The 26,100-nt window shown below is 38.2% G+C and overlaps 1 protein-coding gene across 1 annotated transcript; it reads left to right on the top strand.

Annotated features, from left to right (window-relative positions):
- Positions 1-873: 873 nt before the first annotated feature.
- tnfrsfa (tumor necrosis factor receptor superfamily, member a) lies at positions 874-24,633 on the top strand. Its single transcript, XM_039688163.2, has 10 exons — positions 874-1,131; positions 16,357-16,510; positions 17,084-17,212; positions 19,534-19,645; positions 19,914-20,044; positions 20,199-20,282; positions 21,232-21,269; positions 21,464-21,763; positions 21,937-21,973; positions 24,160-24,633. Exons 1-10 carry the CDS (start codon positions 1,105-1,107, stop codon positions 24,444-24,446), a joined length of 1,299 nt encoding a protein of 432 aa, XP_039544097.2. The 5' UTR covers positions 874-1,104; the 3' UTR covers positions 24,447-24,633.
- The last annotated feature ends 1,467 nt before the right edge of the window (positions 24,634-26,100 follow it).

The raw sequence follows: 26,100 nt of genomic DNA, 5'->3' as shown, positions 1-26,100 counted from the left end.
TTCCCTCCTAAATCATTAATTTGTACATGCACATCGTAATTATTTATATTTTATGTTGGTCGTTAATTCTGAACTGACCGCCACTGCAGACCTCTTCAATAGCCTAATAGGGCCTACAGCCCAGTTGTGCTAAAATAAATATCATGAGACGTCCATAATCAGATGAAATCCGCTAAAGCCAGTGCTACTACCAATGCGAATATGAACACTAACCTTTCCCTCCCAAAAAAAGCCTAAAAGTTCTAAGTAATATTATAGCATAGTAGCTATTTTGTTGTCACCCTGCCTGTCCAAATGCAAAACTGACATTGACTAAATGCAATAATGCAGTAACAGCTGAAAAAGTTCTTTGTGTGTGTTTTATTTTATATTTGCCGTTTAATAATTCTGCCCTACAAAGCAAAAAGGCAGTAACTACGCAGAGTGCAGAACTGAGAAAAATGACTTTTGCTAGGGCTTTTTGCAGTTACTGTACAAATGACTACCATTTTTCTCTAAAACGACACGCATTTAAGATAAGATGTTTAGTCATATAACAAAGGATGCCTTGAATGTCATGAAAATTGTAATAATTAATGCTTTACCAAAACTGCAGTTACTGCCTTTTTGCTTTGTAGGGCAGAATTATGCTGCATGTCCCCTAGAAGAACATGACAGCCAGTGTGTAGCCTATGCTATGGAACTATGGGGCTTACATTAACCACGTGACAGCCGTCGCGGCGACATCAAAGAGTGTCGCAACTCAATCTCTCGGATCTGCCCAGCCCAGTAGTACAGTAAATCACGGCTCACATTAGTCGAGACTCCATCTCTCTGATTGGTCGATGATACGGATGTGACATGACGTCACGCACGCTGACCTAACTTTTTCATAAATCAGAGAGAAAGCGTCGCATTACACCAACCGTGTTTCCATGAGAAAGCAAGCACCCGAGAGCCGAAAATGATTCGGTCCTGACAGGCCGTCGAACTTTGGATGTACTTTGATTTGCGTCGTCAATTGTTTTTTAAATAGTTGGTCTGCAAGTATTGAATTCGGAGTGTGAGACGAATAAACTTGTAACGTTAGTTGGAAAACTCGGAGAAGCACGCCATCCTCATCGGATGGACAAATCCACGATGAAAGCCATGGTAAGGAATCTGACGGGTTATTGTTTGTAGATATTAAGCAATGTGTATATAATTCGCAGTGTATTGAATTATTTTATTGTAGGCTCACTGTTATTTTATTCTTGTCGTAAACATGGATGTGAATGTAAATTCCTGGTTTTATCGGGTCATGCCGCTTTAAATGTAAGTTAGTGTCGGTCGTTATGCGTTATCAGACTTTTCGGTGACGTTAGGCTATATGTGCATTTATTCATGGCTCTTACTTTTGTTAACATTTCAGTCGGGCCTTTTTGTTACTTATTACTTTGTTTTAATTTGATGTGAAATGCTTGTTTGATAACACATTATGAAAGTTGGGTAGTGATAATGAACATTGTCAGAACTGGGTATGCTGGGCACTGATATTTTATAGTGGTTTTATGTTCAGAAAACTTTTGACTCAGGTTTGTAAATATTACCGTAGGAGTGGTATGTGCTATTTTGTATATTAATTTTAGAATCTGAACACGTTTGATATAAGTTACGCTTTTTGAGTAGCCTACAAGTAATGTGTAGCCTACTTATGAAAATCATTATCTCAACCTAGTGAGCTCCCTACCTAGGCAACATGTTTGGGCATTCAATGTAGCTAAGATGTCATAAAGTGCTGTCTAGGTATGTTTTGAGACACGGCCATAATGTGTGCGATTTATTTTTTATGATATTATGTTTGAGTGCCCACTAACCAATATGCAAAGTGATTTTATTTATTTTTTCATTTCTGCTTTCTGACACAATAACTAAATTATAATTTGGCTAAAACAATACATATACATTTTAATGATTGTTATAAATAGTAATAATAATATAATAATTACTAGTAATAATTCTTCTAATAAAAATATAGCAAAATATAGCTAATAAAGCAAAATAATGCTTTCTAATAAAGCATTTATTGGTTAACAAGTGTAAAAAACAAAAAAAACAAAAAACAAAAAACAAAAAAAAAACAGCTAGACTGTTTGTCGGTCTATAACTTTAAAAGCAGTCCAGTCTTCTCTTCTCTTATGAACCTTGCCTTGTGAGAGTTTTCTAAGAGTAGTGCCAGTGTTTATTCCACATTGAAAGAGCCATTCACTGCTCTTCTGTTGGTTTTTCCAGCTCTGCTCTGCCAAAAGTGGCACTATAAAAACGCTTCACTTGCTGAATGCCTTAAGTCACCTTTAAAACTTTCTCTTGACTCCAGAGCCACACACGGCTCATACTGTGTATCTTTAACTTAAAACTACACCGTTCCTTAGAGCAGCGACCCTCAAGATAAGTGACTATTAAAATAACACATGATGAGTGTTGCATTGTACTTGCAAGTATTTTTGTGTAGATTCATTTATTGTGTAATAAGTAGGCATTCAGCTAGTATTTAATTAGATAATTAAATCATCAAAGCCAAGGGAGTGATCATCATCTTAACTAGTAATCTTGTTGCCTTAACAGCATGAGCCCCAGTTGAACTCGCCCAACTTTGAGGCCCGCATTTGTTTATTGAAATGACAGGGCAGAGGTTGTTTGCAACAGGGGCTGTTTATGCATGCTGTAAACTATGCTAAGTTATGAGTCTGCTCTGGTTGGCTGGTTACTAGATGAAGATAGCTCATCCTTGCCAGTCTGCATAGCTCACACATTCTTGGGCCAGTGAGAGCGGATGGGGAGGGGGGTGGACGGAGGCGTAAGCTCCTACTGTAAACTTCCTGTCAACACAGATGCCAGTGACAGGAATCAGATCTTTGTATACTCTCTCCACCCACAATCACAAACATTTATCATACAATAGGGAGCAGGGGTCCCTTCTCCATTAGTCTTTTCATACACTTCTTTTTTTTTTTTTTTTTTAGATTTCTTGGGATCACAGATCTCTCTCTCTCTCCCTCTTGCCTTTTTTTTACCCTCTCAAACTCCTTCGATGTTATCGGAGTGTGCTCTCTAGGGTGTGGGCATGGACAGGAAGTGTGCACGGTATCTCTCTGAGCGGCTCTGAAATCCAAACAGGACATGCGCATACCCCAGGATCCACAAGAAAGACTCCAGAGCACAGTCCACATCCCGCTGCTCATTAGGAGCCTTTTTAAAGTCACTTCGCTCCGTCAAATGTTTATGGAATCCACATTAACGAGGAGACAGGAAGAGAGAAGTTTGCCTGATGCAATTAACGCTCATTATCAGAGTAATCAGAATGATGTGGATTTGTGGGAGATTGTGTGTTAGAAATCGTGCCATATCTGTTTCTTAGTCAATGCTCTAGAGTCTAGACTTCCCACAATAAACAGGGTCTAGAAGTGTTTATACTGAGAGGAGAAGCACATTTATCTTGTTCTCAAGCTTTTCAGTTTGCCATATTTTTTAAGGATGTCGATCGGTATGTTGATTGAGATGAATAGTTGACATTAAATGCATTTAAATGAAATTTACTTATTTGGCTGATATGTATGAGAGAATATTTAAAACTATGTTACTATTTAAAATGAAATATTTTAAACAAAGTGAAATATTTGTCGCAGCATAGGACCTTTTTAAAATTAATTAGTGAAGGCAAAAAGTGACCTAAATGGTGGGTACATTGCCTAAGATATGAAGAGTTTAGATGCAAAAGCCTCTAAATGCCATTTGAAATTTTCCTCTTTAATGATGATTTTTACCAAACTTGTATATTTAAGTTCAGTAATTTCACTTAAATGGTAATGATAATTACCTATTAATTGTTATTTAGGTGAAATTACTGAACTTAAATATACAAGTTTGATAAAAATCATCATTAAAGAAGAAAATTTCAAATGGCATTTAGAGGCTTTTGCATCTGAACTCTTCATATATTAATTTAGTTCAACTTCACCCAATAATGGGAGTTTATGCCTTTGTAAGTAAGTATGCCTTTGATAAAATCCATTCAATTAGGGAATTAAGTTCTTTCATGAATCATAAGCTCATGAGATTTTCTTCTTTGTGACATTATATTGGTATTACTTGTGGCTTTAAAAAGTTCAAGAAGTGGGAGACAAATTGAAAGATTATCTGCTGTCGAAATGAAAGCATCTTGATAACATGTGGGTTTGTGGTCAGGCTTTCTTTTTTTCCCTCTTTTTTTTGCCATTTAGCTCTTCCCAGGAAAGGCAAAGCATCTGTCAGAGATTCATTTATGTCTAAGGTAGCCACACCTTACAGGTCACTGCACCCAGATTCAGTGACTGAACGAGAGATGTGTTACATATATTACAATGTGCCTGCTATTCAGCTACCCTTCTATTCAACCCCCATTGACTCCAGTTAAAACGCTAATAGTGTGCATTTCTCTCTGTGTGTGTGTGTGTGTGTGTGTTTGAGAGAGAGAGAGAGAGTGTGTATGTGAGTTCTCTACCCCCTATCCAGTGTCTTCAAACAATAATTACCCATTGGTTTGACTTGAAGTTGAACAGTCATTGGTGATTCTCCTCCTTGAAAACAACACCCTCTCGCTCTCGCTTTTATTCTTATGTCTTCTCCTCGCATGAATCCACAGGTGTATCACAGATTGGGTAACCTGCCACTGTGTCAAACACGCTTAAATTAGGGTGTGCGCTTGAATGTATGAAATTAGATGAGGGTGTTATGTCTCATTTAAGCCAATGGATAATAGTGTCAGTTTGTAGTTTGGTCACGCCTTGCAGATGTTTTCCATGTAGATTTTGCGGTGTGGATGATTCCTTTAAAACCGTATCTGGTTTTGATGTCATCATGGGGCAAAGAGCGATATTTTATTTTTATTATAAGGTTTCTATAAATAGAAAAAGCATAGTAGAGCTTACAGTTTTAGGCTCAGCTTTTTTAATTTATTTTTTGTAATTTGTATTTTTTTTAGTAAGTTTTATTTTATCATATTTTTACTTTACTTTAGAAATGTTATAGTTAACTTTTTTATTTTAAATATCTTTAATAGTTTAGATTTTTTACCTTATCTTTGTCTTTAATAAATCAAAAACTGTTTATTCTAATCATGTGTAATTGAACACCTTTACAGCTCTAGAATTACTTTAGTTTGACATTTGCAGATGCCTGAATTAATGTTCACCCTGAATAGGTCAAAGAATGCATTCAGCATAAAAAACACTGAACCTCCTGCTTGTGTGAGTGATGGGAAAGGCATTCGGCACAAAGCCTCCGTCTGATGTCAGCTCACTGAACTGAGGCTGGCTAATGAGTGGGGCAACTCAGCGTGGCACTGGCCTAATGTCATGGGAATACGTTTTTCAGGCTTAAAATGCCATCTTACACAATTCACGTACCACTTGGCTCTGATAATCTTGTCTCCCATTAAACAGGTTGTTTTTGCAGGGTTGTTTGTGTTAGTGCTGACTATAATGACGCATATTTTCTTTTGATAACAATACAGTAGCTTAAAGATTAACCAGTTGAGAAGAGCAAAGCTGATTTGTAACCATAATAAGACTTTTTTAAAAACTTGTTCGACCTGTTTTTGATAATCAATGGGGTTGTCGTACAAAGAGAAGAGACACTGAGTCATCCAGGCTTTAAAGCTTTTCATTGCATGGGACTTTGATCTGTGACGCATAGTCAAGCTATGTACCTCCTGATGTTTCCATGGAAAAGGCTGGAAATAAATGAAAATATTTAGTGGTAATTAAATTTGGCAAGGGTGGCTAGAGGTTCTTTTCTCTGGCTGTTAAGTTTCAACTTTTCTGACTCAGTCTGTTGCATTTTATCTGGTTTGTCCCACCTAATTAAGTACTTGCCTACTTGTCAAAAAAGAGAACGCTTTCCAGTTTAGGTAAATTGAATACACCTTTATTCAATAAGTTCAGATGTTCTGCATGTGGGCCAAAACCAGTAATTCAAGACATGAAGCATGCTATCTAGGGTGTTCAAAGACATACAAGTTTGTTTGGGAAGAAAAGAAGTAACTGTTAATCAGCCATTTTAAGTTGAATTAACTTATTTTTAGACTTAAAATTCCTCAACTTATCTCATCACACAACATGTCACACCTCGTATAGGCTGATATAGTGAAGAACCGCAGATGTGGTTTTACGCAGGAAGTGTATTGTAAATCACATTTTTTTTCACATTGTCTTTGTCTGTCTGTCTGTCTGTCTCTATCATCCTCTCTTCCTCTTTCTAATGGAAAGAGATTAGGACAGTCCTGTCTGGTCACTCACTATGCACTGCACTTTTTTTCTTTTAAAGACAGAAAAGCCACAGGAAATCTGAAATGTGGAAGGCTGTGCTGTCGTGGCTTTCTCGGGCTATTAATATCCTCCCACGCACACTGAGGACAGCAGGCTGCCCGCCTAAAATCTCGGGCTGAGGGCTTGGTATAGGGGGTATACTCGTTGGGCTGGAGGTTTTAGAATCTGCAGGTCAAAAATGGTCGATAAAGATTTGGGATTGTGATTATAACTGATGAAATTTGACATCAACAGGTTTTAGGAGAAAATATTGCATTGTTTAAAGGATCAGATGGTTGGTAAATCATTGTGTAGCTTGTTGTCACCAAAACTTAGTCGAGTTTGCTCATTTCAAAGACGGTGTGTGTGTGTGTGTTTTTCTGTCGCTCAGCATGGAGCTGAACTGAAGTCTCCACATTGTCTGACTGTTTCCTGTGTTCTCCGAGAGGAGCCATTTACAGATTTTCACACGCTCATACCCAAGATACTAGTGTGTATGTGTATGTGTGTGTGTATGCCTGTATGCCTGCACATGGTCTGTGGTTTAGGTAGAGTTCACTAGTTTCAGTATGAGTGTGACTGGCGTATTGCATCAAAAGGGCAGCAGTGATCTCACTGGAGTATGCATTGTTTTGAAATCACTTTTGCCTATGTTGACGAACTATGCGTTTGTGATGATCTCATTCCCGTAATTCTATTAAAAAGGTGAAAACTGGGGGCAGTGAATCATATGAGTTAACCCCCCCCCCCCCCCCTTAAAGGAGCAGTGTTCTGGTTTTTAGCTGTGCAAATATTAAATGTAAATATCAGTATTTGAAATCCATAACTTTCTTTATTACTCACTAGCCTATAGCAAAATGAGTAATGTATAGTGTAGTAGTAGTATGAAAAAAATAAAGAAACATTTAGCTTTTATTTAGCAAGGATGTATTTAATTAATCTAAAGTGATAGTATAAAGAGCTTTTTAATGTTATAAAAGATTTGTCATAAGTTACGTGTTTTTGAGCTTTCTATTTGTCAAAAAAATCCTAAAAATGTGTCTTGGTTTGCACAAAAATATTATGCAGCAGATCTGTTTTCAACATTTATAGTAACAAGAAATCTATCTTGATTTCTGAAGGATCGTGACACTGAAGACTGGAGTAATGGCTGCTGAAAATTCAGCTTTGCCATCACAGAACACACACAAACACACACAAACAAATGTTCAGATGGTAACTTTGTTGTTTATTTTTGAGTCATGGTACTTATGCAGGTTGTGATTTTAAAATGTGTGTATATATATATATATATATAATGTATATGTATGTATGTATGTGTTTTCCCTATCAGTCATTTTCTTTCTCTTTCGTTGAGTCTGTATCCTTGTACAGCATGTTTATCATGTGCATCCTGTCAGTATAATGCGTAAAACACTGGAGTGAGTGCGGGTAATGTAAGGCACATGATTCCATAAGGTTCCTGTTCCAGTCCACTGGAAATAATGAAGAACGGTGTGTCTTCCCTTAACCGATAGCTCTGATAGAAATCATCTGTAAACAGGGAAAAACTCCTGTCAATCCGCCAGTTCCAATCATCATACATAATGCAATGCACTGTACAGCATGTAGTGTGCGGATGTAGCCGTAATTGAACACGTACACACGCGTGGCAAACGTGAATGACTGACTGCCTTATCTTACTGTAAGTTTAAACAATAAAACCTGTGAGACCCCATTGTCAGCTAGCCAAGATTGTGCCATAAGTGTGTGTGTGCGTATGAAAGAGAAAGACGTACAGCTGCCCGTCCACATATGGAAATGGGCACTTTTAAACAATGTAGATTTCATGTTCTCGCCTAATAGTTTAGAGCTGGCAGCAAGCTTTGTAAACTCAATTGTTTTAGTGTAGCAAAGGAAGCCAGCACACTTAGCGCTTTCATTCAGGCCAAAGTTTTCTTTGAACTGTTGTGTGCTGTGGTTGTGTTGGTTGTATGCTGCCACTGGCATTAACCAGTTCATTCATGAGCTTTTGTGTGACCACCAGTCTCAGTTACGTTTACTTTGGTGGTCAGCCAGTTAAACAAAACTCATTCATTCTTTCTCTGCCGTTCATTCAATAATCATAAATAGCATTTAGAATAGCTTTTGGGTAGCCACCATATTTTAGGGTCAACCCTCTCTTGTTTTTCTTTCAATTATGGGTAGGACTTCTGGTTTGTCTCTTATTTCAAATCAATCACTTGAAAATAGTGGTGAAAGCATGCATAGTAACAGTATATCGCAACACAACAATGCAACAATTTATTGTTTAGTTCACTGAAACTATTTCGCATTTTAGCTTCCATGATTATTATTGTGAAATATAAAATATAATTTCTTTAATAAGGTTTATTATTATTTAAATGTATGTAGTCAGTACGGAGTGCAAGCATGTTTCTGTATTTAGCAGAATCATGAATATTTCAGTGGCTAGTTGCGTAAACTGCTTAGACTAGTCTTACAAGTTAGTCATCTAATTAATTTCTTCAGTTATATAAAAGGGTAGATGGTTTTAACTTGGTGACTATATTATGCTACTGGCTGGTGTCACCAAGTTCAAGCCCATTCAAGTTCATTCATGATGTAATACCAAATTTAGCATTTTAGTGAACATTTACAGTACAGTACAGAACTGTTTATCATTATCATTTGAAATAATCATTTAAAAAAAAAACTCACAATTTTAAAGAGATAGTTAACCCCAAAATTTAAATTGTCATCATTTACTCGTCCTTAAGTTGTTCCAAACCGGTATGAATTTCATTCTTCTGCTGAACAACAAAGAAGATATTTTGAAGAATATGGGTAACCAAACAGTTGTTTGGCTTTATTGACTTCCATACCATGAAAAGAAAACACAATGGGACGTCAATGGGGCTCATCTACTGTTTGGATAGCGACATTCTTCAAAATATCTTTTTTTCTGTTCAGCAAAAGTATGAAATTCTTACAGGTTAAGAACAATTTCAGGGTGAGTAAATAATGACAGAATTTTCATTTTTGGGCGAATCGTCCCTTTAACTCTATTTTGGCTTTGTTTAATAGAATGTGAAAGTATCGCATCGTATCATGTATCAAACTGAATCATCTATTTTCACGCCCCTACTTGAAAATGCTGGCATCCTCCTTGGGATATTGCTTTTTTGTCAAACTGCAAGTTGTTTTCATATCATCTTCACAAGTTATTCCATCCATATTCAGCAATTATTCACTCAGACTGAAGGAAAAGGGCGTCCCCTCTGGTCTAAACATGCCACTTTGGTAAGCTGCCAGTGCAAAGTGATTGTGGGTTTGGAGGACTCTCATCCAGTAGGTTAAGGTTACCACGCTGGTCTACGTCCTGACCACCTATTACTGGCCAAACCCTACCGCAGGCTGTCTGGATGCTGTGAATGTGTGTTCGTGTGTGTGTTTCTTTGTCATTTTTGTTGAGGATGTTCTGTGAGATAAGTTTGTGCACAAGTTTGATTTTTAACCGAGCGCAGACCTTGAAGTCTGAAACAGATTTCACTGCTGTTTCCTCCAGTATAAATGAATTGCCTGGGAAAGCAGGAAGCCGGTTTGCGTTGAGTTTGTTCTGGTCTTATCTTCGTTCTAACTGGTCATGCCTACCGGCTGACCCGCGTCCCTCCACTATACTGAGACGCCTTTGTCACAGTTCACCAGAGGTTTATCGGGATAGTCTTGAAGCACTGATAATGGAGACAATAGTTCACTTTTAGCAGCGCTAGATAATAAAAGCCAGACCGTCGTTCCACACAAGCTTTTTTCAGACGAGATTAGTTTTCTAAACGGTGTTAGTTATAATTATTAGCACAAGATCTGTCTTTTCATGGAATTATTCTACTAAATTGTTATTGTCTTTTGTCTTGATGTGGCCTGCTAATGTATCACAAAAGCCAGTGAAATAAACATGACTTTATGTATGTGTACTATGTATATGTATTTTTTTTATCATGTACATGCATATTTTGCCATTCATACTTTCCAATTTCTGTCTTGGAGTTTTCCTGAAAACCCGAAGTTAAAAAGTTTACAAAAATTGAATGATTTCCATTTGTCTAACTTGTACTTTTTTAATGAAAAAATAAATGTATGTGGGGAAAATGATAAACTTAGAAATTTTAAATTGTAAATAAAATAAAGTACATATATATATACACACACATTTTTTATTTAATTTTTTATTAAAAATGTATACATTACAATTCATAAAACTTTGACATTTATAGTTTGTGCTGGGGCCACAGTAAAAAATAATCACAGGTCAGAAGAAAAAAAATCCAATTGTTGATTCATGTTTGAAAATAAGATTGTTTTGAGGTGTAAGTCACCAGGAACTGTTGTTTGCTAAACTGTTGTTTTGTGAAGTAACTGTTGTTTACTAAAAGCTTCAAAAGGTGTGGCTGAAATTGCAGACGTATCCCCCAAAAAATAAAAAAAATAATTAATCTAGCAAGTCATATCATGACGTCTAAAAATTGTTGTTCTTTGTTTGTTTTAATAGTTTCTCTATGAGCTGTCAGCAAAATAGCTGACAAGTTGATTCTAGTGCTACTCTGAAATCCAGTGATTCACTAGATCTGGAATGTGCAGACACAGGAAGTGATGTCACTTCCCCCTCAATCTGCCTATCCGTGCCTCGCAAAAGAAAAAAAAAAGACCACCTGTCCCAGGATCAGACTTGTCGCCATGGAGACATGGAGTTTCCATAGCATTCGCACACACAAACGCAGTCAGGAAAAACTTTGACTGCTTTTTAACGAGCGCTGGCATAGATGTCTGTCAGACAGGCTCTGCTGTCGTTGGTGGGTTCATGTCATTGGCAAATCTGTGAACTTTGACCCAGATGGGTTTGCATGTTCCCATGGGGCCAGAACAGGTGTTGGACATTAATGTAGCTACTAATTTTTCAGACTGCAGCAACTGATACGTGTGCTTCACTCCATACTTTTTATCCTGTCTGGGAAAATTCAGTCTTTGCGGTGTGTGTGTGTTTGGGTGTGAGAGAGCGAGTACTGTAACTCATTAGTGTGACTTTTAATGTTCCACTCGTCTGAATGGTTTCAGTGTATCCAGGAATCTCTCTTCTTTCACTCTCTCCGTGCCTTCCCGAAGTCCCATGCGCCTGCCCTACGTTTTGCGCCATTTCTGGACCTCTCACACTCCGTCTATTGTATCTGTCCTCCTTCTCCCTTTCTTTTCAAATTCCTCCAGCGCTCCATAGCCGTCACTCTCTGACCCCACCTCCCGACGGCTGCGTCTAAATGGTGCGATTGTGCGTGTGTGTGCATGTGAACGTCTGTGGAAAGTCTGACGTGAGCGCGGAGAGAGTGTGGCTCAACAGCGCTGCTCAATCCAGGAAACTCCCTTAGAACAACAAGGCATGGCTGACATCCAGAGAGCTCCTTTGGAGCCAAAGTTAGTCTCAGACTTCCCTCTTTACACACACACTCTCGCTCAAAAAACTCTCACACATGCGTTTGGTTCGCCTGGACTCATTTCATTGTCTCAAGGTTTTACTGTCTGTGTGTGGACACTTGATGGCATTTCGGTTCCCCTCAAGGCTGATAGTCAGACTCAGTCCGACTTCCAACAAGAGGACCATTGTACACTCCTCTGAGTTCCTAACATTGCATCTACGAATAGAGTCTTCAATCTGTTTTTGAGTTGATTTACTGTGGTGGGATATTTCATCTATTAAAGATTTGGTTTGACAATGCAATAGTTGTCAAGAACCTATTTTTTTTTTTTTTTTTGTGGTTGCGTCAGACACTATAGCGCTTATTGCCATATTGCCATAATACCCCCGGTCCTCCGCGGCGTCTTAACGCAGCTGTTCGACTCTATTTGATACTAGTTTACAAGTAGCATTAGTGAGTGTGCTGTAAACCTCTGTGGTATGTCTTCTCTGATTCCTCTTCTGTTTTGGCAACCCTGTTGCTATTCTACAACTATTAGTACATAATATTACACTGTCAACATCTGAAGTTTTGCTGTTGCAGATTGTTGGCAGCGGTGTAGTTTAACTGCAACATTAAAAAGCACATGGAGTTAAAGGCTACAGAATAGCATGTTACTTGTACTATTTTTGTAATGCAGTTTTTTGCAGGCATACAACACTCAGATTTGCAAAAAGATGGAGTATGTGAAGTTGAACAAAGCACACACTGCATGGGATTCTGTGCCCCACAATGCAATGCACTCTACTTGATACACTATCAGAGTTTTTAGAAAGAGATTAATACTATTTAGGAAGAATGGAATATATTAGTAAAAGCAAGTGAAAGATGATATTAAATGTTTCTGTTTCAAAAGCTCTTGAACTGTCTGTTAAAAAAAATATATATATATTTTTTTTTATATTTAAAAATATATATTTCGGTTTCCACAAAAATATTAAGCTGCACAACTGTTTCCAAAACTGATAATAATAAAAGATTTCTTATTATTATCAGTTTTGACAACAGTTGTGCTGCTTAGAAGGATTTCTGAAGGATATGTTACACTGATGAGTTCCTAGAAGTGAATATTTTCAGGAATAAATTAAATATTATTGGCCTGGTTTCACAGAAAGTGCTTAGATTAAGTCAGGATGTCACCTTAGTTAATTTAGAACATTTATGTAGCTTTTATGATCTTGCCTTAAAAAAAGCCTTATTCTGCATTTTTAAAAATTATGCTTTTTTTGAGTCGGTAGCCTGTATTGTTGAGTTAACAAAAGTTATCATGAGCATTGTAAAGCAGATGTGGACCGGGATTTTTTTTTTTTAACGAGCAGTTCATTCATACCTATGCAAGATCACTGTGAAAATGCAGACCGGAAATCAAAAGACAACGAGCATAGCGCTGAAAAAGCGCTGAAAAGTGGCGGGGTTACATAAGGTCTATAGCACTTACATATTGTTGTCCTACTGTTAGTTTTACTGCTTCTAAAAAAACAAAACAAAAAAAAATGTCATGGACATAATTTTAAGATATGTCAGTGCAATTTGCTTTCAGTTAGACGGCTCAAACATGAATTTTAGTCTAGGGATAGGCTTAAACCTTGCCTGTGAAACCAGACAATAATATAGCCCTATGAAATTGCTATAATATTTCAATCGCAATGTAATGTTTTTTACCTGTATTTTTCATCCAATCATTAGTGAGCGTTAGAGACTTCCCTCTAATTTTTGCACAGTAGTGTATTCCATTTTAATTATGATGTCATAATGTTGCTTTTTTTAAAACCTTTTTACTCATTATTTACTTTGACTTGAATTAATGTTTTTTGTCAAATTGGCTTTAAAAATTATATTAGTTTTTTCATAATTTCTCAATGTAACAAATGTGCTGCATCATCATTTGAGACAACGATGCTGCCTGCTACTATTATAGTTGCATAATCTACTGTTCTGATTCCGATTTCATTTAGATTTTTTTTCATATAGTAGGGTTTAAAGGATTCAGCCAGTTCCTTTGCATATATGGTAAATGGACTACATTTATAAAGCGCTTTCACAGACCCAATGGCCACCAAAACGCTTTACTTTTGCCTCACATTCACCCATTCACTCACTCATTCATACACCGACATAACGCAAGCGTAAGGCAAGGCCCCCCAGATATTAGATCAGATTGATGTCACATATTCACGTGTCACATGTGACCGAATTGGCCTTCCCTAAGGGACAACCGTGCTCATTATATTGGTGAACAACAGTTTGTCAATCATAACAGAGATCATTTATATATTCAAATATTTCATTGTTTGATTGCATGGGCATTTGTTTACTAGCATTCTGTAGCAAAACCACTTTCTTGCAAGATTACCCCATTTGATTGGTCTTCAAGCTTTTATTTCACAGGTTTATTTACTCTGATATAAGTGAGCACTTTACATTACATGTAATGTTATATATTGCACTACTGAGAAAAGCACCACATCCCTACGCTCTAGATGGAGCTGTGAGGTTTCTGTTAAGTGTTCAAGATAAAAGAGATGTGTGTGTGTGTACATATGAGCACATCCATATGGTAAATGAGTGTCTAACAGACACGTTCAAAGAAAACCAATGTGTGTGGGAGATGGAGAAGAGTAAAGGCAAGGTTTATACTCTGTGTGTGCGTTTAAGTGGAAAAAGGAGTTTCATAGGGTGGTTGCTTCGCATTCTCTGTCAGTTAAATGAGAGAAAAGAAGAGATATTTGGGGTCGTGGTGAGCAGACAGAGGTGTGTGTGTGTGTGTGTGTGTGTGTGTGAGGGAGTCAACAGCTCTGTATGGACTGTGCATGTGGAGCAGGGGTCTTCTACTTCAGACGAGCACTTTACTCGGTCCCTGAGGCCCCTTCTTTCTTCTCCCTCTTTTCAGCATGTCACAATGAGAGAGCCTCATTTACGGCTAAACAACACACTTTAGAGCCGCCACTTCAAATGACCCACATTCTCCCAGACACACAACACCATCGCCATACACCTCACCAGCAACTCGAAACCATCGGCTCCATCTAACGGCCTACATTTCCCATTATCCTCTGAGACAAAAAGACAGAGATACCAAACTGACTGGCCAAATACTAGCACTGGGAACATTTGATTATAGTGCCGCATTAATGTTAGAAAGAGACGTGTTTAAGTATTTCCTCCTCTAAAGTCCATTTATAACGTTAGTCAAGGTTTCTTCCAACAAAATATTACAAATTTAGACTTAAATGACCATTTTCCACAGATTTTTTCTCCATGTTCCAGTTCGACAGGCTGTTTTTGCTACTGCACTTTTGTAACCGTTCATTTTTGCTACAGGGGAGCATGTTCTAAAAAAATGTTTATTTAAATGTCTGTCGCAAATGTGCATCTTTAACTTTACATTGTCATATTATGAACAGTAAGCTTGTGGAAAACTTCTTTTTTATGAAAATATTGAGTTCAGAGAGTTTGATTCAATCATCTGATTTATTCAAAGCTGTAGCTCTTATATTTGAGTTGTTTTTTTAAAGGTTTATTAAACAAATTATTCATGAGTCATTTCCAAATAATAGATTCATTACTTTTAAGTGTCTTTGTCGATTTTTTTTTTTTTTTTTTTTATCCTTATTTTATTGGATAAGTTGACATTTTGCCTTCATAAATATGCATGATAAGAGTTGCATTTTATGATATGCATTCAGCATTGTTTTGTCTGTGATCTTATCAGAACTTGCTAACGACTCACCGGTTGAAAAAGTTTAGACGTTTCCTGGCATTTCTTTGGATCCCACAGCACATTTAGCGTTCTGTGTATGTGTGTTTTGTCAGGGTAGGTTCTTTTGTTCTGGTCCAGGAAAAGATTCTCTCCTGCTCTGTTAATTTGCTTTGCTCTGCAGATGTTCACATCAGATGGTTTGAATTAAATGCTAGATTTCTCACACAAGGTCAGCTATGAGAACTCAGTCAGAATACTTCTCTGTTTGCCTCGAGCTGAGAAAGAATTCTAGATGTGAGAGAGAGAGCATGACGCTCCAGTCGTGTGAAAATACAAAACTGGTATTTCTCCAGAAGAAACCTCTTATCTGCAGCCCTTTCCTGGATTTTTTTTTTCTCTTGTGTGCCCCAACAGCCTCATCAGGAAGGCTTAAATACCAATCCATCAACAGCAACAGCAATTGAAATCCAGATATTTCACAAGTCATTTATTTGTTATATAATGTTAATGAGAAGATGAGTAAAGACATCTGTTGTTGTGGTTGTTGACTGCAAAGTTATTTAAATTTAATTTAGTTGTAATTCATTTATTTGTCTATAGTTCTTTTATTTATTTATTTTTTATTTTTTTTGTTTAATTGAAAGTGTCAAGTATGTTTCCAAAAATCATTCAATATGAAAAAGATATTAATCGTAATTAATTTAATTCATTGACTGCACTAACACTTTCAGTTAATTAATAATTTCATAATTGATGTTTTATAGATTTAAGGAAGTAAGACCAAACTCTTTCCAATTACCCACTGAGGTACATAAATTGCAAGTCATACTGAAAAGTCGAATTTCTTTTTTTTTTTTTTTTTGTCCTCTAGGTCCCTATTCTCTTTGCTTTGACTTTTTTGGGTCATGGGGCAGCAGAGCTCGGGTTTGCAGGAGACGTCCAGAACCGCACAGCCAGGCAGATGAGCTGCATGGAGAACCAAGAGTACCCGCACAACAGCTTCTGCTGCAAGAACTGTGAAGCTGGTAAGTAGCTGACAAGATCCTGTCGAACCGTGACAACTTCTCTTGTAAAGGCAAGTATTGTGTGAACACAAATCAACTTGCTCAAAGCAACGCCTTTAAAGTCATTTATAGCGTATGCTTGTTCAAGATGTTAAAATCATGTAAAACAGTCAATAAAAATAATTTAATGCATAAAACAAACTATGTTCAGGAACAAATTTCATTTATCATGATTTTAAAAAAAAATAGATTCTCAAATATTTTTACCAAAACACTAGTAAAAAATGGTAAATTAAAATATCAATATTTGAATACTAGATGATTAGTTTCTGCATATACTAAGAAAAACATTTTTGAATGAATGAGACTTATGTCATTTTAAGTTTTTACATTTTAAAGTGGCATTTATTTTACACAGGGCTCAAAATTGCACAAAACATCTTTGCCTAAATGTTGTATTCTGGCTTTAATAATAAAAGCATTTTAAATAAATTTGAATTTTGAACACACACTGGTTCTCATTCTTCTCCCATTTTTTGAAAATGATGCATGTTGATATGTAATGTCTGTCATAAAATGTTTTCTGTAACACAGGCACTTATGTGAAAGAGAAGTGTAGCAGGGACCAGGAGAAGGGCATTTGCTCCCCGTGTGAGAAGGGCACGTACGCCGAGCACCCCACAGGCATGGAGCAGTGTCTGCAGTGTAGCCAGTGTCACAGAGGTAACATCCTCCAATCTACACTTTCCTCTCCAAACCAGTCATTTTGTATAAAAAAAAAACAGGTCCGATCTTCCTCTTAGGGTTGTTTAAAGAAGTGTTTGAGTCCGGTCTGTGACTGGCACTTTGAGATACAGAAATCTCAACCTTCTGCTATTGTAATTGATTGTTCAGTTTTCCAGTAGACAGCCATATGTAGTCTGCACTGACTCTCCAGAGAAGCAGAGCTCACAGGAATGTAACATTTATACATCTCGAGTGAATAATGGAACACACATGGTCCTCGGCATGCTGGGAAGGCAATAACACAACCCATCGCCGGTGACTACTGGACAAACAATTAACTTCTGGAACTGCTGTCGGAATACAGATATTACAAAAAAACGAAACGAAATCATATAACGAAACTGGCGTCAGAATTCGTTGCTTTTGGAAATTTCGATTCAAGACGGAAGAATGTGCGGCATACTGTGATCTGCGAGCGAGACGGAACATCTCAAGCATGTTGAATCCATCGCAGAACGCTCCATTCTTCTGCAAAGCTATTTAGTCTGTCTCTGGTTCCTCTGAAGTCAAAGCCATCCATTAAATTGCTGTTTATTTTGATTGGACAGCCACGTTCACCGTTTATTAAACCATTTGATTTACCTAAACACTCTTTCCCACAAGATCCTACTGCTTGTTCAGATTCAGACTCTGTTGTAAACACTACATTTTCGTATAAACAAAAACTCGCTCGCCTGTTTAGACAATAAGCCTCCCATAGGATTTGCATGAGGATGGGGACATAAGCAGGCCCCATGAATAGAGTTGAGTGTAGTGTTTCCTGTGCTGGACACCTCACTCCTGGGAATCTGATCTCCTAATGTTACACGTCCTGGGTGTGGCCCCACTCCTGTGTTCTTTCACTAGCCATTTGTGTATGTATGAATGACTGAACTATACTCCAGTGCATGCACCCCTTTGTGTCTGTTGTCCGGGATTGTGTGCATGCGTGTGTTTTAGGATGATGCAGGGTGTGCCTGTATCATGTGCAGTCTTGTTCGGAATCTATTTTGCTCAATTAATCACTCTCAGGTTATTCCTTCTGCCTGCTGAGTCACAAGGGTGTGTTGATGAAGGCCATGTCCACACGGACACGGGTATTTTTATAACCATGACTTTTTTTTTTTATGCGGTTCGGCCGTTCGTCCACATTTTCAGAAATGCCGGTTAAAGTGTTGTCGTGTAGACAGTAAAACCAGGGTTTTTGCCTTGCGACGTCAGAGTATGAGCACACGATGCGACGTTATCCGCCTACCGGAACCTGTAAAAACTTTTTGTTAGGCTTCTGATTGGCCAACGTGGCTTTACGGTTAGGGTTATATCGCCGCCTGCTGGTGTGGCATGCTCTTGACGGCACTTGATAGCGTGTTTTTGCTTTTTCATGTGGACAGGATTTTTTTTTTTTAAACATAGGAGGAAAAACTCTGGTTATAAAAATACCCGTGTCTGTGTGGACAATGCCTTAACTTTCCATGCATACAGTATATCAATTGAATCTTAAGTGAGTTGAATCTTAAACTGGATCTGTATTGATCCAACATTGATCCAATGATATATTTCACCCTTTACAGAGACATTTTTTTGTTCTGTGAGGCCCAGAATAGTTCTAACAATTTTACATTGAATGCATTTTTTTAATCGAAAATATGTATTTATGCAAAATTTTAAATATCTTTTAGAGGTGCATTTCTATTGTCTTCTGAAGCAGGGATTAGTTTTAGCATGTAAACATCTGATCTAAAGTTGGATCGAATATGGATCAGGATCTGGATGTATTCGACATGCAATTTAATAATGGATTTTACTGTTCGAAGGTGCATTTCAACTGTTTTCTGAGTCGGGTGCTAGTTCTGTATAATTATACGCAAGAATCTAGCTTCAGATAATTCTCTTCATATGTGGATTGAATTTGGATTGATCCAATCATTCACTTCCCCCTTCAGACACGTGTTAAGACTTTTCTATTTCAGATAAAAGATGTAACGGATAGTCACTGAATCATTCTCTCTGAATCTGGATTAATCCAACATTAATTCATGTCACTATTCAGAGGCATATTTGTTCCATGCATATGAACTTTCCCAAAGCAAAACTGACTTGTATAATTTATTAGTCACATTTGATCTAAAATCCAGATTCAATACAGATATAACATATGGATCCAATTCTGGTCACCCTTTAGAAATTAAGTCTATTGCTTCTCTCCCACTCGTTTCTGGTTTCTTCATCCTTGTTCCCACCCTTACCATACCTATTTGTTTCTCTCCAACCCTTTACAGATCAGATCATGGTTGCAGATTGCACCAGCACAAGCAACACCAAATGTGAATGCAAATCTGGTTTCTTCTGCCTGCCAGACGAGCCGTGTGAAGTGTGCAAGAAATGCACCAGGTGAGTTCCTCTTTCTTTGGAATGTGCTCTTCCCAAAGCAGACAGATCAGACACTCCCAGCCTCTAGTCTCTTAACCTTTCAGCCCTTGCTTTAGATCACCACATCCAATGAGTCAGATCCCTTTCCCACTGATTCACTCTCTCCACCTTTAAACCCTGAGGCTTTCATTGTGCTATTCATAATGATAGCAATTTTACGACTGCTATTTTTAAGCCTTTGGCTGCACACTTTTTCTAAAAGGCATCATTTTTGACCGTGGGTTTGCAGGTGCAAAGCTGATGAGGAAGAAGTGAGCCGTTGTACTGCGACATCCAATACAAAATGCAGGAAGCGCACCTCTTATCCGACTGAAGGTCCAACAGACAAGCCATCGGCATCAAATAACACTAATCCTATAGGTAAGGTCCGCACATGCGTATAGACATGGTCCAAAATTAACTTATTTTCTATAATTTATTTTATTATTTTAATATAAGTTAATTGTGAGTAGTTACACTGCATCAGTCATTAACAGAAGGAACATTTTAATCTAATCTTTTTATTTTTTTTTAGCGGTTGTCATACCAATTGTGGTTCTGATCATATTGATCCTGCTTGGATTATTTTTATGGAAGAAATGTCAACGTCATCAAAGTGGTATGTTTGGAAACCTTTTTTAGTCCTTGTATTGAATAACCAGTGTTGGGTGTGTAATGCATTACTAAGTGATTAATAATAGTGTTATTACTGTAATTTAATTACTTGTCCTTTGAAAAAATGAAAGAAAGCGATTATCCTTAATATTTCTGTAATTACAGTTACTTAAGATGTAATTGCATTAAATACTGTATTGACTAAAATCAATTATTGTTTTAGAGTTCAAGAAAAATGTATGCAGTTTTTCATTATTTATTTGAAAGAATTGTATTTAGGATTTATCAGGTAATTAGCAACAAGGTATGCAATACTTTTTAGAGCGAGGTTTTTATTGACTTTTTTTGGAGTAACCTACCCAACGCTGAGAATAACATAGCAGTGAGTTTTTATATATGTATGATAAGTTTCAATATTGTTGTCAATATCGACCCAAGAAAAAGGGCCAGACAACATTATAATGATATTACTTATGACATAAGTGCCTAAATAAAATACAGACGGAAGGTAAATCATGTAAAAGAAGGGGATAGAAATCAGCACAAAAATCATAGTATAACGATTTAAATCTTTAAGTCCTGCCATCATGTAAATATTGGACCCTAAATCTTGGGAAAATTAATTTAATTAAATTAATCTTGGGACTTTGCTAGACATATTTTTTCAAGGTTTAAGACCTTATATCCCTTAATATAATTATCTTGGCCACAACCATGCCCAGCATTAATGCCAGCTGCAAATGAGGCAAAGAGGAAACTGTCTGAATAGCCAAAGATGGCTATTTTAGGAAGGAGAATCTGATCATATCTTCATAAAATATCTTCTGAAGAAGTTTCAAGCTATTTGAATAGTACATTGTACAACATTCATAGTATTACGAATAGATCTGCAAAGTGGAAAATCTAATGTGCTTTTTATGGACATACTGTATTTGCTGTCAACTTTATTACAGACACTGCTGGTGATTTGAAAGAAGTGAAGATTCCCATAGTAAGTACCTTTTTTATGCATTATTTAAAATTATCAGATAAATTTGTTTTGGTTAATATTATTCTGATGCTTTAAATAAACTTTAAATGTAATTAAATTATTATATTTATTTTATAAATTGGTAAAAATGTATTGTTTAATTGGTTACTTTTAATCCATAGTTTTAATCAGTTGTTGTTGCTGCCTTCACTCAGGACAAGTGCCCAAGATCAGAAGAGGAACAAGAGAACAGCCGCAATGCTGGATTAGAGAGGGAGGAGGAGCAACGCCCAGAGTCCCGCCCCTTGTTGACGCAAGAAACCCAGGAAACAAGTAGCAAGAGTATACCTGTGGAGGATGAAGACCGTGGATTGGGCGACAGCTTGCCGAACACAACCAGCTCTTCCCAAACCAGTCTGTCTGCTCTACCTCCTGCTGTCTACATGGAAGAATTGCCTCGATCGAGTCCCCCGGCCCCGAGGCAGACTGAGAGAGATATAGAGTCGTGGGCGAAGGTTAGCAACTTTTCAGGGTCTTTTCAGATCAATCGCACAGATTTTACACAGCTAAATACCATGAAACGACAAGATGGTGCCTTCAAATGTGTAAAAAAAAGATCCTTGTTTTGAAGGGACTGCTGAATGGTCCTGTTAACTAAATTCAACCTTCTTTTTTTTTTCTTTTATAGGATGACAGTCCTCCCAGAAAACTTGTTCCTGTTCTTGGTAAGATATTACTCCCTCCAAAAAACAAACAAAAAAACAACAACTTGACCATCAGTACAACATGACAACATAACAGTTCTCTTACGAGAGGTTCTCCCGTACTGCGTAATATCTGACGCTAGGGGGAAAGGGGGGACCTCCCCCCCCTTGTGCCCACGAGTCGTCAGGGAAACGGGCCAGCATCGAATCTGAGCTGATGCGTCTGCTCTCACAGGCCTTAGTGAGCCTTGGCCTTGAGTGGGCGGCAGCCCCGTACAACTGACTGGATGGATGTTTCCTGCAAAGGGACCGCGCTCCACCATCTTCTAGGCCTGTGCCTTTTCTTCCTGAACTTCATAAAGAAGTCGCGAAGTCTTTGAACGCCCCCTTCTCCGCAAGAGTGCATTCCTCTGTCCCAGCAGCATTCTCCGTGGTGGACAGTGCTAAAGACAGAGGACACCACTCTCTTCCTCCAGTAGAAGAAGCTATAGCGGCCCATCTTTGCCCGATCTCTGCTAGACGGCGAGCTAATACAGCGCTACCTACCTAACTTCCGCTACGCATAGCCGTGCTTATACCGCCGCTGGGCAGGCTGTATCGGCATTACACTCGATGGTCGTACTGCAGATCTTCCAAGCCGACCTTCTCCGAAAACTGGATGAGGAAGGACCAGAAGCAGCGCTACAGACCTGGTTCTTCTCCAGTTTGGTCTGCTTCGCATGCGTTCCGCTGAAGTTACGGCTAAAAGCGCGAGTACCACCTCGGGCATGGGCCTCCGGTCTGTTTCGCCTCAAGGTCGATCAGAAATGCGTCACAGCTCTGAAACCTTGGAGAGCAATCGACTATTACCAGTCAGGTGTAAACTCTGGGACTTCCTCGAGTGTGAAGATGGTGTCCACGGATGCCTCCACCTCGGGATGGGGAGCGCTGAACGAGGGCAGACCGTTCTTTGGCCGGTGGTTAGAACGGGATAAGCTCCTACACAAAAACTGTCTAGAAATGATCGCAGTCGACAACGTGCTGAGGTGTTTTTGTCCTCGCATAAAAGGTCACCATGTCTTGGTCCACTCCAACATGTCAGTGGTGGCCTACATAGGTAGGCATTTTACAGACCTTTACAGGCTGCCAGAACGCCTCTTGGTCTGGGCTCAGGCTAAAGGCTGGCAGTGTCCACAAGATTACCTTGCAGGATAACTGTATGGTGGCAGGCTGGGCTTCCTCGTCTACATTTCTAAGGTTTTAAGGTTACATTTATAAGGCTAAACTACTTTCGGTCTAAAGATCAGTACTGTCTTCCCCGTTGCTTCGGCGAACCACGCCCTGGTTTGCTTCGCCGGATTATATTAGCCCATCGAGCTGTATTTATAGGCCCAGGCCACGCCTGTCTCGGCGGGACGTATTGGGCGCGAAGTGCCCCCATTGGATCTGACGTCACCAAGGGCCTCTCTCGAAAGGCTGCTACTGTTACCGCAGGACAGCCAATAGGCACGCAAGCCTATGTCTGCATACTGCCGTAACGCGTTTTACATTAATTCAAAAGATATTACGCAGTACTCGTTCCCTCTTCTAGAGAGAACCGAAGTTACGTTAGTAACCATGTACGTTCTTGGTTTTATTGATATTGTATGCGTCTTTATTGGTTCAGTGACTGGGTTAGATGGTAATTCAGACTTTAATGATTTAGTGAGTGAGTTTAGACACAATAGAAATATGTTTTGCCTATTTTTTTTTTAAGAAAAAAAGTATATTATTCTGAAGAATTCAAATGTTCAAGAACCATTAGATAAATAAGATGCACAATAAGTAAGATAGACTTTCAAATAAGAGAAGATTCACTTCCATTCAAAAGTTCAGACTTTTCAGAGGCCATTACTCCAGTGTTTTCTTATTACTGTCACTCTTGAAAACAGTATTTATTCGAAATATAACTATTTTGTAACGTTATAAATGTATTTACTGTGACTTCTGATTAATTTGCTCTATCCTTAGTGAATAAAAAAAATCTTTAAAAAAAGTTAATCCCCCAAAACTTTTGAAAGGTAGTGTTTTAATAAACATTTAATCTAAAACTATTCCTGTTTAAGTATTTAATTATTCCTAACCACACAACATACACTATTTATCATTATAATTGGTTCATTTTTAGTTCATATTCCAGAAATTGGCCATTTGACAATTTCTGAAGTCTCTATGCTTTGGTTTAAAAGGTGAGGAGGAGTCTCTGAGCAAGAGTTTCGACCTGTTTGACACCCTGGACGTGCGGTACCACAATAAGTTCTTCCGGAGCATCGGCGTGAGCGACAACGCCATCAAGGTGGCCGAAACAAATACCAATGACAAAGTCTACGAGCTACTGCGGGTGTGGATGCAGAAAGAGGGCCTGCGGGCAAACATTAACACGTTACTGCAAGCTCTTCTGGACCTAGACCAGCGATATTCAGCAGAAAACATAGCCTCCAAGGCTGTTGAACGAGGCTTCTACAAATATGAATGATGTCTTTTCAAGACTACAAGACAGTTGTCGAGTAAAAGAACAAAATAATTGAGAGGTGTAGATTCCTTTTGAATTCTCTCCAATGGGCCTGTGGGTCTTATTGGATGAACCTGATGTCCCGTCACGGAGACATTGGTGAATCGCCTCTCTGTAGCGCCCAACCCACAGTGGGTTTAGAAGCCAACACTGGACCCTTTTCCAAGGATTTACACTGGCTAGCAGTAGAGGGCGCTGTGTTCCCTCTAAAATGTGCATTCTAGTGTTACTTGATGCACTGGCCTCAGTGCATTGTCGATGAACTCAACTCAGTTACAAATGAACAAATATGCTTTAAGATGAGCTGTGGGTTTTGAATTTTAGATGTACAGTTATGTCAGCAGTTTAGGGTTACATTTGAAGTTTAGAACCATTCATTTTACTTTGGTTTTTACAGAATATCTCATATGCTAGGCTGCCCTCGAATTATGCCAGTCTGTGAAAGGTGATCTTTGCCACACACATCCCCCACTCTCTCCCTCCAATGACGTTTCTCCAAGGCTGAGTTGTTCTTCACCTTCTCCACCTTTCTTGCCTGTTCCGTTGTTATATTTAAATAAGTGACGTATTTATTTGTATTGTGTAATAACGTATTATTTATACCTGTTACCAATATTCACCTACAGTAAGTGTTCCTGGAGCATTTTTGTGCCGTAACTGAGATGTTCACAAGACAAATCCTTTCCGGTCCTTTTACAAGCGGATTTAGAGCCATATCCACATAGTTTTTTCTGTAGCTAAGACATTTCTGAATTAACCCTGAGCATGTCGCTTACTATACTCATCATCATTGTTTGAATCAGAAAAAGCGTCCTTCGTTGTGGACATGTTGTTGATGTGTATGATGAAAGATAAAGAAAAAGCTTGAAAGAGTACCACAGTCAGTATCTCTTGGGCGCTTGTAACTGCTTCCGCAGGTTGCATTAATGTCAAGGATAAGGAGGCATTTCAAACTTCTGCTCGCTGTTCTTGTTTTTTTTATTTATTTATTTTTTTTATGGGGTAGTGCACAGGTACGTGTTTTTAAAATAGCTAAAAGATGAAGGAAATTTATGCTCATCCAGAAACTACTAGCGTTTTATCTAGTATGTACATAGTCAAGAATTCTATTAAAGGAAACTAATAGATATATATTTATGGAAGCCCTACGAGTGTAGATGTAATGAAGTACTGCCTAAAAACCAAACAGAAGGAACAAATTGAAATTTAAAATGAACAAACGGAATAGATGTTGTCTAAATAAACATGGCTTCTAAATCAATTTTACACAGCAGTGAATGAACTGTGACCTCTGACTCGGCTGTATAGCTATGTAGATGTATCGGTGTATGAAATAGGATGGATATATTTGATGGAAAGCTGAAATCAGGTCAGGACAAAATGGCTCCCCATCCCAATTGAGCTTCCCCATTTAATTTTGAAATTGTAGAGCTAACATACAGTGCAGGCACTGCCACCTATTGACGTAGAGTTGAATAGCAAGAGAAAACCTGCATCAATTTCAAGGGACCTTTTTTCACATCTTAACTATTTGTTTGTTTTTTTCTCACATCTTTTATCTTTTTGCACTGAATTTAACATTGAGTGTCTGTTCAGATGTAAGTGCAGGAGCTCGAGC

This window comes from Pimephales promelas, chromosome 19 (genome assembly GCF_988280905.1).
Source record: "Pimephales promelas chromosome 19, fPimPro1.hap1.1, whole genome shotgun sequence".
In the NCBI taxonomy this organism is placed as follows: Eukaryota; Metazoa; Chordata; class Actinopteri; order Cypriniformes; family Leuciscidae; genus Pimephales; species Pimephales promelas.
Note: the sequence above shows the minus strand (reverse complement) of the source record. Positions and strands in the feature narration are given on the sequence as shown.

What these genes read in the sequence shown, in the direction of transcription:
- tnfrsfa (XM_039688163.2), top strand. Translation starts at nt 1,105, where the DNA reads ATGGACAAATCCACGATGAAAGCCATG. An exon ending in GTGTAGCCAGTGTCACAGAG is followed by an intron (nt 17,213 to 19,533) that starts GTAACATCCTCC and finishes AACCCTTTACAG; the next exon opens with ATCAGATCATGGTTGCAGAT. An exon ending in GTGTGCAAGAAATGCACCAG is followed by an intron (nt 19,646 to 19,913) that starts GTGAGTTCCTCT and finishes GTGGGTTTGCAG; the next exon opens with GTGCAAAGCTGATGAGGAAG.